Source organism: Dendrobates tinctorius, unplaced genomic scaffold (genome assembly GCF_039654945.1).
Source record: "Dendrobates tinctorius isolate UK_male_01 unplaced genomic scaffold, ASM3965494v1 ptg000152l, whole genome shotgun sequence".
Taxonomy (NCBI): Eukaryota; Metazoa; Chordata; class Amphibia; order Anura; family Dendrobatidae; genus Dendrobates; species Dendrobates tinctorius.
This window is the reverse complement of record NW_027361819.1, coordinates 4136393-4149055: the sequence shown is the minus strand read 5'-3', so window position 1 is coordinate 4149055 and position 12663 is coordinate 4136393. Positions and strand designations below refer to the sequence as shown.

Sequence of the window (12663 nt, the reverse complement as noted above, 5' to 3'; positions counted from 1 at the left end):
AACAATGTATTCCTATGGGTGCGGGATCGTCGCGATTCCGCAAAATAATGAGCATGCTGCGGTTTTTACCGCAAAGCGATTACGCCGCGGTAAAAACCGCAGCATTAGCACAGCATTGCGGAATCCCATAGGAATGCATGGGATGCTCATTTTTCGCGGTTAAAACTGCAGCGGAAACGCGAAAAAAACGCCACGTGTGAACTCAGCCTTAGGCTCTTTAACATATTAGTTTTTATTATGGAAGTCTGAACGTGTCCCAATGCTTTAGTGCAACCCAAGATACCGCAGCTGATGGTGTGAACAGGACACTTGCGTCAGTCACGTCCTCATATACACTTATCCCTATTGCTGCCACCTGGCGGCCAGAGAGGGGACTGCAGCCGTGTGCTGTGACGTCGCCAGCACCTCAGGTGACAGCAGTCCTCCGGTGTCCTGTGACGTCACGGGGGCCCGGGGCTTCTTGGCGGGCTCGGGCGGATCGGCGCTGCGCCGTTTGGGTCCCGTCTCCCGGGGCTTGGCGTGCAGCTCCGTCCAGCTCCGGGCGGTGGCGCTGTAGGCGGCCCGGTGGTTCTTGTACTCCCGGGCGATGTCCGCCATCAGCGGGTCCTCCGGGTTCGGCTCGCTCATCAGCAGCTGCACGGAGGTGAGCACGGAGCTCAGGTTCAGCGCCGGCCTCCAGGCGCCATTAGGCGGCGGCTTCAGGATGTCCAGGCAGATCCGGCCGGCGGTGTCGATGTTCGGGTGGTAAATGGGGGTGAGGAACTGCACCCGGGGCGGCTCGAAGGGATAACGCTCCGGTACCGCGATCTTCAGGCTGAACACGCCGCCCTCGTAGGGAGAGCCCGAGCCGCCCACCACCTGCGCCCGCAGCTCACCCGTCCGATCCTCCACCTGCCAGCAGCTGATCCCGGACGGCGGCTCGGTGCTGAGGAGCTGCAGCTCCCGCTTCAGCCGTGACTGCCTCTGCATGATCTCACACAAGATGGCGGCGGCGCCTCAGTGGAGGAGAGCAGATCCGAGTCAAAAAGCCCGCCAAGAGGTCACGTGATAAATGGGCGGGGACACTGCGCCTGAGGGGAGCTGAGCCTGTCAGAAAGCCCGCCAAGAGGATCACGTGATAAATGGGCGGGGACACTGCGCCTGAGGGGAGCTGATCCTGTCAGAAAGCCCGCCAGGAGGGTCACGTGATAAATGGGCGGGGACACTGCGCCTGAGGGGAGCTGAGCCTGTCAGAAAGCCTGCCAAGAGGGTCACGTGATAAATGGGCGGGGACACTGCGCCTGAGGGGAGCTGAGCCTGTCAGAAAGCCCGCCAAGAGGTCACGTGATAAATGGGCGGGGACACTGCGCCTGAGGGGAGCTGAGCCTGTCAGAAAGCCCGCCAAGAGGGTCACGTGATAAATGGGCGGGGACACTGCGCCTGAGGGGAGCTGAGCCTGTCAGAAAGCCCGCCAGGAGGGTCACGTGATAAATGGGCGGGGACACTGCGCCTGAGGGGAGCTGAGCCTGTCAGGAAGCCCGCCAAGAGGTCACGTGATAAATGGGCGGGGACACTGAGCCTGTCAGAAAGCCCGCCAAGAGGGTCACGTGATAAATGGGCGGGGACACTGCGCCTGAGGGGAGCTGATCCTGTCAGAAAGCCCGCCAAGAGGTCACGTGATAAATGGGCGGGGACACTGCGCCTGAGGGGAGCTGAGCCTGTCAGAAAGCCCGCCAGGAGGGTCACGTGATAAATGGGCGGGGACACTGCGCCTGAGGGGAGCTGAGCCTGTCAGAAAGCCCGCCAAGAGGGTCACGTGATAAATGGGCGGGGACACTGCGCCTGAGGGGAGCTGATCCTGTCAGCCCGCCAAGAGGTCACGTGATAAATGGGCGGGGACACTGTGCCTGAGGGGAGCTGAGCCTGTCAGAAAGCCCGCCAGGAGGGTCACGTGATAAATGGGCGGGGACACTGCGCCTGAGGGGAGCTGAGCCTGTCAGAAAGCCCGCCAAGAGGGTCACGTGATAAATGGGCGGGGACACTGCGCCTGAGGGGAGCTGAGCCTGTCAGAAAGCCCGCCAGGAGGGTCACGTGATAAATGGGCGGGGACACTGCGCCTGAGGGGAGTTGAACCTGTCAGAAAGCCCGCCAAGAGGGTCATGTGATAAATGGGCGGGGACACTGCGCCTGAGGGGAGCTGATCCTGTCAGAAAGCCTGCCATGAGGGTCACGTGATAAATGGGCGGGGACACTGCGCCTGAGGGGAGCTGATCCTGTCAGAAAGCCCTCCAAGAGGGTCACGTGATAAATGGGCGGGGACACTGCACCTGAGGGGAGCTGATCCTGTCAGAAAGCCCGCCAAGAGGGTCACGTGATAAATGGGCGGGGACACTGCGCCTGAGGGGAGCTGAGCCTGTCAAAGCCAGCCAAGAGGGTCACGTGATAAATGGGCGGGGACACTGCGCCTGAGGGGAGCTGAGCCTGTCAGAAAGCCCGCCAGGAGGGTCACGTGATAAATGGGCGGGGACACTGCGCCTGAGGGGAGTTGAACCTGTCAGAAAGCCTGCCAAGAGGGTCATGTGATAAATGGGCGGGGACACTGCGCCTGAGGGGAGCTGATCCTGTCAGAAAGCCCGCCAAGAGGGTCACGTGATAAATGGGCGGGGACACTGCGCCTGAGGGGAGCTGAGCCTGTCAAAGCCAGCCAAGAGGGTCACGTGATAAATGGGCGGGGACACTGCGCCTGAGGGGAGCTGATCCTGTCAGAAAGCCCGCCAAGGGGGTCACGTGATAAATGGGCGGGGACACTGCGCCTGAGGGGAGCTGATCCTGTCAGAAAGCCCGCCAAGAGGGTCACGTGATAAATGGGCGGGGACACTGCACATGAGGGGAGCCGATCCTGTCAGAAAGCCGGCCAAGGCTGGAAGTGGAGATGTGAGCAGGCTCGTGTCGTGTGTGTAGGGATCGAGACAAAGTTGGTTTTGGTTGGCAGCTTTTTATTAGAGACCATTCATAGAATTTTGGTTTTGTGATTCAGACATCAAAGTTCTGAACATGACTGGAATCATCCGGTGATGTAAGGCAGCGAGCAGTGAGACACGGTGCACACAGGCCATACCGTACGCGTGCAGCTGCCACACACTGATCCCAGGTGCGGACTCTTCAGCGACAATCCCAGACTGTTTCCATTAGGGTAGGTGCAGACGATCGGTAAGGCTGGGGTCACACTGCGTTAGTGCAGTGCAGTCCGTTAATGCTGCTGTCACGCGAGCCGGGGGTTGTGGCCCCACTGTGCCACAGACCAGACTACCCTGGAAGGGGCGTGACTGCGACAGCTACCTTGGTCTTCACTGGAGCCTCTGATGGTGAGGTCAGGCTTGTGCGGCAGGTAGCTGCCGGGTGCCACTCCAGGGTGGTGTCTGGCTGTGGCTGCTGATCCCACTCGGGAACAGGACACCTGGACAGGTGCGAGTGACAAGCAGGCTGAGACTCTGGGCAAGCAGGCATGGCTTGGTACACTGGCAGGCAGGCACGGCTTGGAGACACTGGGCAAGCGGGCACGGCTTGGAGACACTGGGCAAGCGGGCACGGCTTGGAGACACTGGGCAAGCGGGCACGGCTTGGAGACACTGGGCAAGCGGGCACGGCTTGGAGACACTGGGCAAGCGGGCACGGCTTGGAGACACTGGGCAAGCGGGCATGGCTTGGAGACACTGGGCAAGCGGGCACGGCTTGGAGACACTGGACACGGCTTGGAGACACTGGGCAAGCGGACACGGCTTGGAGACACTGGGCAAGCGGGCACGGCTTGGAGACACTGGACACGGCTTGGAGACACTGGGCAAGCGGACACGGCTTGGAGACACAGGGCAAGCAGGAGTGGTATATGAGAGAACAGGTTTGGACCTGTTCACACAGGAGATGCAGGTATGGATATAGGCAGGAAGGTGTGGTATATGAGAGAACAGGTTTGGACCTGTTCACACAGGAGATGCAGGTATGGATATAGGCAGGAAGGAGTGGTATATGAGAGAACAGGTTTGGACCTGTTCACACAGGAGATGCAGGTAGGCAGAGCCGCAGGAGTGCGGAGCAGGCAGAGCCGCAGGAGTGCGGAACAGGCAGAGCCACAGGAGTGCGGAGCAGGCAGAGCCGCAGGAGTGCGGAACAGGCAGAGCCGCAGGAGTGCGGAACACAGATAAAGCTGCGAGGGTGCAGATGCACACACAGGGAGGACACAAGGAAAGACACGGCAGAGAAGGAACCACAAACAAGGAGACTGACAGACAGAGGTAAGACTGAGTTCAGACAGAGACACAGGGACAAAGACACAAGGACCAGGATATTCTGCCTCCTGGCAGGCGGACAAAGAACAGACAAGGCACTGGAAACAAGACTCAAGGACCAGGATATTCTGCCTCCTGGCAGGCGGACAAGGTACAAAGCGAAACAGAGTATTCCTACAGAGGAGATACACAGAACAGGGCCTGGCTAGTTCAGCAGCAAGGAGCTAACTGAGTTTAGACATTGCACAGGCAATGTTTCAGTGGGAGTGGTGAAACTAAATTGTCAAGGGCTCCAGGTGATTGGTCAGGGACAGATTACCCAGGTGCACCCAGACTGCATAAGAACCAGAGAGTTCAGGCGCCGCCCCCCCCTTTACACACAGGAAACATGGAGAGCAAGCAGGAAAACAAGAGGCATAGCACATGGAGCTCAGGGCTGGCAACAGACAGATTTCACAGCATGGCTTGAAGCAGAAAGTAAGTTGGTGTGCGGGGGATGGGAGGCCATGCAGTGACGCCAGCAAGGTTGTTACAGTACCCCCCCTTTGCGGCCCTTCTTCCTTAAGCCTGCCAGAATGGCCTGAAGAAGGAGTATGGGACCACACACAGTCCAGGTTGAAACAACATCCTTTAGGTAGGGTGGAGTATGTGTGCCATCAGGAATCCTAGATTGCCCGGTTTCTTGGTGCCCAAGGGAGTCAGTTTCCAACACAGAGGGTACAAAGACTTCTTCCTCCTGATTGGCAGAAGGCAGGGACCTGGAAGCTTCAGACTTGACCCCTACATCAGCCGGCCAGCTAGAAACAGAAGACACCATCACCGAGTCCGACTTTCGCCCGATGTGCCAGAAAAATTGGACCTCCTCCTCCCGGTTGGTGAGAAATGGAGATAGGTAGGTCACTGCTCCAACATCTTCACCCACCTGCCAAATGGAAGCTGGAGGCATACATACAGGGAGCCACTTCAGCCTGTTACCCTGAAAAAACTGGACCACATCTTCCTGGTTAGATAATGGGTAAAGCTCTGTCTTGGGACCTTCACCCCTGGGCCACAGGTGAGCTGAAGGCATACACTCAGGATCCATCTTCAGCCCTTTATCCTGGGGAAGGCAATCAAGAGGCAGGGGTGCTCTTGGGAGCAGGACACTGGTATAGTCACTGGGGACGTGTGAGGAGACTGAGACCGCCTCCCCCTCTTCAGAGGCATCCTGACACCTTGACTCGGCGACTAGCAAACCAGGCAAAGAAGACGACTTTGCTGACTGAATGCGACACAAGGGAACCAGGCACCTCTTGTCACTTGGTTGTTTCAAGTGTGGTGCCTTGCTGGGTCTCCAAACATAAATGGGCATCAGGATCTCTGGTTCAGAATGACCCAAGGGCATACCAGACAGCAAATGGAAGACGAACTTCTTCGTGTACAAAGCTCCAACCTGGAGCTGTAGTTGTCCTTGTAGGACTAGACTATTCTCCAATAGGGCTCGGCCACCTCGAGACAACGCACACGCTGGCTTCGGGAGCTGTATGACAGAGACCACACACTGACTCTGTAAGACTGGCGACTTAAATACACCAAAGCTCCCTGAAGGCAGAGAAACAGTTAAAGAGTTTAATGGAGAGGGAGTACTCTCGCCAGGGACAGCCTCTTCTACTGGCCCATGGTTCTGGTGTACAGGATTCACAGGACAGAGGCCAGATTCCGGCTGCAACTTGGCCCGCTTCTTTTTAGACCTCTTGGATCTTGCACGGGAGGCCGCATCGGCAGACTGTGGAACAGGTGATGGCTGGACTGTCATAGGTGGTTGAGACGATTCATCCACAGGTTCCTCTTGTCTCTGGAAGCTTGGAGGGGAAAACTTTTCAAGAACAGCTGGACGAGGCATGTCGAACACTTTACGGAAGGCCACCAGGAAGGCCCCCAGGCTCAAGACGACAGGATCCCCTGCTTCCCAAAGGGGACAGATCCATATCAAGGCATCACCAGCTAGGTAGGACATGATATATGCCACCTTGACCCGGTCAGAGGGGAAACAAACTGCATTCTGCAGGATGTAGTGCAGGCACTTTTTCAGGAACCCTTGGCACTCTTTGGGGTCCCCATAGAACCTAGGCGGATCTGCTGGGTCGTGCTCTTCGTAGGCCAGGAGCTGCTCATAGATGGCCTTGGAGACTATGAGTGGTTCAGAAGTCTCCACAATTGGAACCACACAAGGCGGAACAAACTCTTCCGGTGGCTCACACTGGCAGGGAGAGAGTTCATGACGCTCTGCGAGCGGAAGGACATGGGACTCAGCGGGGGCCTGTGCAAACTGTCACGCTCGCGCCTTGGCTGAATGGCGCGAGCCGGGGGTTGTGGCCCCACTGTGTCACAGACCAGACTACCCTGGAAGGGGCGTGACTGCGACAGCTACCTTGGTCTTCACTGGAGCCTCTGATGGTGAGGTCAGGCTTGAGCGGCAGGTAGCTGCCGGGTGCCACTCCAGGGTGGTGTCTGGCTGTGGCTGCTGATCCCACTCGGGAACAGGACACCTGGACAGGTGCGAGTGACAAGCAGGCTGAGACACTGGGCAAGCAGGCACGGCTTGGTACACTGGCAGGCAGGCACGGCTTGGAGACACGGCTTGGAGACACTGGGCAAGCGGGCACGGCTTGGAGACACTGGGCAAGCGGGCATGGCTTGGAGACACTGGGCAAGCGGGCACGGCTTGGAGACACTGGGCAAGCGGGCACGGCTTGGAGACACTGGGCAAGCGGCACGGCTTGGAGACACTGGGCAAGCGGACACGGCTTGGAGACACTGGGCAAGCGGTACGGCTTGGAGACACTGGACACGGCTTGGAGACACTGGGCAAGCGGACACGGCTTGGAGACACAGGGCAAGCAGGAGTGGTATATGAGAGAACAGGTTTGGACCTGTTCACACAGGAGATGCAGGTATGGATATAGGCAGGAAGGTGTGGTATATGAGAGAACAGGTTTGGACCTGTTCACACAGGAGATGCAGGTATGGATATAGGCAGGAAGGAGTGGTATATGAGAGAACAGGTTTGGACCTGTTCACACAGGAGATGCAGGTATGGATATAGGCAGGAAGGAGTGGTATATGAGAGAACAGGTTTGGACCTGTTCACACAGGAGATGCAGGTAGGCAGAGCCGCAGGAGTGCGGAGCAGGCAGAGCCGCAGGAGTGCGGAACAGGCAGAGCCGCAGGAGTGCGGAGCAGGCAGAGCCGCAGGAGTGCGGAACAGACAGAGCCGCAGGAGTGCGGAACACAGATAAAGCTGCGAGGGTGCAGATGCACACACAGGGAGGACACAAGGAAAGACACGGCAGAGAAGGAACCACAAACAAGGAGACTGACAGACAGAGGTAAGACAGAGTTCAGACAGAGACACAGTGACAAAGACACAAGGACCAGGATATTCTGCCTCCTGGCCGGCGGACAAGGTGCAAAGCGAGATAGAGTATTCCTACAGAGAAGGAGATACACAGAACAGGGCCTGGCTAGTTCAGCAGCAAGGAGCTGAGTTTAGACATTGCACAGGCAATGTTTCAGTGGGAGTGGTGAAACTAAATTGTCAAGGGCTCCAGGTGATTGGTCAGGGACAGATTACCCAGGTGCACCCCAACTGCATAAGAACCAGAGAGTTCAGGCACCGCCCCCCTATACACACAGTCAGGAAACATGGAGAGCAAGCAGGAAAACAAGAGGCATAGCACATGGAGCTCAGGGCTGGCAACAGACAGATTTCACAGCATGGCTTGAAGCAGAAAGTAAGTTGGTGTGCGGGGGATGGGAGGCCATGCAGTGACGCCAGCAAGGTTGTTACAGCTGCCATTCACTCCCATTACCGAGCGCATCGCTAACACATGCCATAATCTGCATGCACTGGCGATGTGCCGCCATTCTGTGCTGGACGTGGGCTGCAGCGTCCGGGGGTCTGTCACTGCTAGCACAGATGAAGCATAACGCGACCGCTATGCGTTGAATGGACTGCATTAACGCAGCATGAACCTGGCCTAAACGCTGCGGCTTGGATGCTCTGTACCTGTGCAGCGTCCAGATGTTAAAGCGCAGTGGATGAGATTTCTGTCCACTGTGCGTCCAGAGACACCGGCGGCACGTCTCTCCAGACCCCAGGACATGCGGTGCGTCTCTCCAGACCCCAGGACGTGCGGCGCGTCTCTTCAGACCCCAGGACGTGCGGCGCGTCTCTCCAGACCCCAGGACGTGCGGCGCGTCTCTCCAGACCCCAGGACGTGCGGCGCGTCTCTCCAGACCCCAAGACGTGGCACTTCTCTCCAGACCCTAGGATGTGCGGCGCATCTCCAGACTCCAGGACGTGCGGCGCATCACTCCAGACCCAAGGACGTGCGGCGCATCTCTCCAGACCCCAAGACGTGGCACATCTCTCCAGACCCCAGGATGTGCGGCGCATCTCCCCAGACACCAGGATGTGCGGGGCATCTCTCCAGACTCGACATGCGGCACATCACTCCAGACCCAAGGCTGTGCGGCGCATCTCTCCAGACCCCAGGATGTGCGGTGCAACACGCCAGACCCCAGGATATGGGGTGATCACATGCAGATTCAGCTGTGTTCAGTAGACGCTGGGCTGCCATCAGGGCATTATTGCCCTGACTGGTGTATGGCGCCCGGTCAGCAGAGGGGGCCTGATTCGGGCCCCGTCTCTTCTGCTGATTGGGCCCCAGCGGCATGATTTTCCCGTGCAGTATCTGAAACCTGCGTCCGTGATGCAGGTTCAGTTACTCTTATTGCCTTGCGGCAACCGCACTATGTTTCACAGGCAGGATGGAGGCACATGGACCATGTGTCTCTATCCTGCCCGGGGCAGAATGGAGACACTGGCAGGATTAGAGATACGCAGGCAGAATGGAGACACGGGGCAGAATGGAGACAAGGAGGCAGAATAGAGACGGGGCAGAGTGGAGGGAGGGGGCAGGATGGGAGAAATGGGCACATAGGACAGATAGGGAAGGATCATGGGGCAGGATGGGGACATCATATGGAGCAGAATAGGACATCACATGGGGGCAGGATAGGAGAACATAAAGCTGGAGCCAGGAATGAGACACACGGGGTTCAGGATGGGGGATATTATTACCATAGGGGCTAATTAAGGGATATTATTACTGCAGCGATGTATTTATTTTTTGATGATACTGTTTTAAATGGGTGGGCGGTCCTGTTACTGTGCAGAGCAACACTGTCGCCTTTTTTTCTTCATCTGGTGTAGTTTAAAATTTTGGAAAAAAAATAAGCGTAATGTGTTCTGCAAGCGGTGCTCTAGATAACTGTTATTTCCTGCAGAGACGAGCCCTGACTGGAAGAAGTAACGGCGGTCTGTGCTGGATGAAGATTAAAAGCGAAGATGAAGGACTTCACCTAGAGATGTCACTGGTGAGTCAGTGTGTTACCTGTACACTGACACTATACACAGTATACTATATACAGAGCTTCTATGTATCATGTCACCGTGATCACAGGTATTACCTGTACCCAGACACTGCATACTAAGTACAGATCTCCTGTGTATAATGCCACTTATGGTGCATTAGTATTGTGTTTTTTATTACTGATCAGTATTGTAGTATCCAGTCACCATGTGCTGGTAATATGTGGTCTGGTCATGGTGTGGCGGTATTTGTTCCTTGTATGTGGTATTATTCAGTCACTGTGGTGGTAATATGTTGTCTGGGCATGGTGCGGTGATATTTGTCCCCTGTATGTGATAATATAGGTCATTTTAAATATTGAAAAATAAGTTCAAATTTACCGAAATTGTATTGGATATTTAAAAAAAAATGTTTAACAGGTTAGAGTAGGGCCCGGCCCAAAGAGTCTACCTTGTCATGTTGGCGGATTAAAAAATCTTTTTACTGTGGACAGTTCAAGGGGTGGAGGCGGGGCTGGGGCGGAGTCTCAAGGGGGCCCCTAAATTCCTTGTAGCAGCCCTGTGTAGACGTCAGCGCTTTGGACGCAGTGAACATGTGCTGTGTCCAGAGCGCTGCCAGTCCGGATCGTCTGCACAGACCTTTAGGCTTTAGTTCTCCTCTAGATTCTTAATGAGAGGTGCCATATGTGTTCTCAGAGATTGCAGAAACCAATCCTTGTCTTCATTCCTCCAATAATGAACATAACGGTAGAGCTCTCTCATCTGGTCCTGGGAGGTCCGCATGCTGCGCACTCTCGCGTATGCCTCCGTTGTCAGCAGTTTATTTTGATAGAGATCATCTAGGATTGGATCTACCAGAGCCACCCGTCCTATCAGTGCAGCGCGGCGTCTGTCCACAAAATGATCCTTTTCTGTAATTAGAAAATATTGTCATCAGAAATCCTCCAAATCTTTTTCCATCACGTGACAATAACTTTCTGATTGTCATCTCTGCTGCTGAAAACCCTTCTTGGAATAAAAGTTTTTCATTTATAAATCTACATCAGTCGCTGCATTTGTGTGATTCTTACCTGCAATTTATTGTGCCTGGCATAAACTGATTTTGACTCTGCTGCATTAGCACTGAGCTTATAGTCAGTGTCTCCACATTGATGCTAAGTGCCCACGTTGCAGAAATGCTACGGAAATGTCCGCAGCAGTTCCGCAACTCCCCGCTGCGGGTAAAGCACGTGCGGAATTCGTATGCGTTTTCCCGCAAAACAAGCGTTTTTAGCTTGCAGAATGCTTGCGCTTTCCAAGCGATTTGAAGCATCGCTTGGAAAAGTGATTGACAGGTTGGTCACACAAGCATAGTGCTTGACAAGTGTGACCAACTTTTTACTATTGATGCTGCCTACGCAGCATCAGTAGTAAAAGGATGTTAAAAATAATAAAAAATAGTGACATATTCACCTTCTGTCGGCCCCCGGCCCTCAGCGACGCTGCTGGCAAGTTCCGTTCCCAGGGATGCATTGTGAGAATCACCTCCGATGACGTAGCGCTTGCGCGACCCTGACGTAATCTGGAGTGATTCCCGCAATGCATCCCTGGGACCGCAAGATGCCGACAGCGTGGCTGAGAGGCAGGAGAGCTCCGGGGGCCATCAGAGGGTGAGTATATACCAATTTTTTATTTTAATTCTATTTTTAACAGGATTATAGTACCCAGGGCCTGGAGGAGAGACTCCCCTCCTCCAGACCCTGGGTACCATCCGCACATGAAGTGCTCACTTTACGCATGATGGACATAGCCACTTGCGTTACAATGCAATCCGATGGCGGCGGAATCGCCACGATTCCGCAAAATGAATGGACATGCTGCAGATTTTACCACGATGCGATTCCTCAGCGGTAAAATCTGCAACATGGGCACAGCAACTGCGGAATCCCATAGGATTGCATGAGATGTGTTTTGTTAACTTTTTTTAAGCGTTTCCGTTGTGGAAAAAAAGCGGCAAAAACGCAATGTGGGCACACAGCCTAAAGAAGTTATCTATAATAACATGCAACACTGCAGTCAGATCAGGAGAGCAGACTGTCAGTCATTACATGTCTCACACTGCTAGTGCCCCCATTCACAATAAGATCTGAAGGCTGACTCTCAGGGAGATCGATGTCTGGCCCATTGATCTTAACAACTCATTTACATATTAAGAAAAATGTGAATCTCTCTGGAATAAGACATCGGATCACGGATATCAAGATATCTTTTTATTCAACTTTCTATGACATGCATGCCCATATAGACGTCTTAGGAGGGTTGATATTACTGACAGATTGCCTTTAAAGGGAAGGTGCTGTGATTTTAATTCTTGTATTAATAATTATTGATTATACAATCAATTATTTTTAATACAAAATTAAATTAACTACTGTGAGGTACGGGAAAATGATATCTGATGGAATTCTCTATTAGATACAATTTGGCCCAAAATACATGCTCCCAAACTCGGCCCCCACCTTTGGAATTCCCCCATACCAATGTTTTTGAAACTCCCCGGAGGGGGGGGCATAGACGCTGTGTCCCCAGAAATTATCACAGGGGTGTGAACTCTTGTGCAGTTACCAGACAACTGGCTTCCTTTGTTTGACTCAGGCTGCCAGCAGACATTGTGGCACCACAGATCCCAGCACAAGGCTCTGAGATATTGAATCTAAAAAATTACCTATAATAAAAGAATGCAATATCTCTGAGCCTAGCTGAGCACATGATTGAAATCTGCATTCCTTTCCCCATGAGCCCATACCCTGCAGCCGCCTGTAGCACTCTGCATTATTGAGATATAAAGCATAGCTACCAGGAATTAAATACGGTAGCCGTATTTGGTCTTCCTGCACAGAAAAAATTCAGCAGAACCCAGTGGCGCTGCTGCCGTCTTATTTAGACCTTTGGACAGAAAGTTATGGGCATCCATGGTTCTGCCTGCAAAACCATACTCTTAGA

General features: G+C 54.3%; 2 protein-coding genes across 3 annotated transcripts in view; one reads left to right on the top strand and one right to left on the bottom strand.

The window, feature by feature from the left end:
* Window positions 1-208: 208 nt before the first annotated feature.
* Window positions 209-1073, bottom strand: UBE2T (ubiquitin conjugating enzyme E2 T). Its single transcript, XM_073547437.1, has one exon. The coding sequence runs from the start codon at window positions 967-969 to the stop codon at window positions 343-345; it is 627 nt and encodes a 208-aa protein (XP_073403538.1). The 5' UTR covers window positions 970-1073; the 3' UTR covers window positions 209-342.
* Window positions 1074-7846: 6773 nt separating this feature from the next.
* TRIM72 (tripartite motif containing 72) overlaps window positions 7847-12663 on the top strand; it is a 151434-nt gene continuing 146617 nt past the window's right edge. The window contains exon 1 of one of the 2 annotated variants that reach the window (XM_073547435.1): window positions 7847-8038. The gene's annotated coding sequence lies outside the window, so the exon portion shown is untranslated. The remainder of the gene's footprint in view (window positions 8039-12663) is intronic. The other variant, XM_073547432.1, reaches the window with a different exon arrangement.

Coding starts and splice junctions, on each gene's coding strand:
- UBE2T (XM_073547437.1), bottom strand. CDS start 969: ATGCAGAGGCAGTCACGGCTGAAGCGGGAGCTGCAGCTCCTCAGCACC.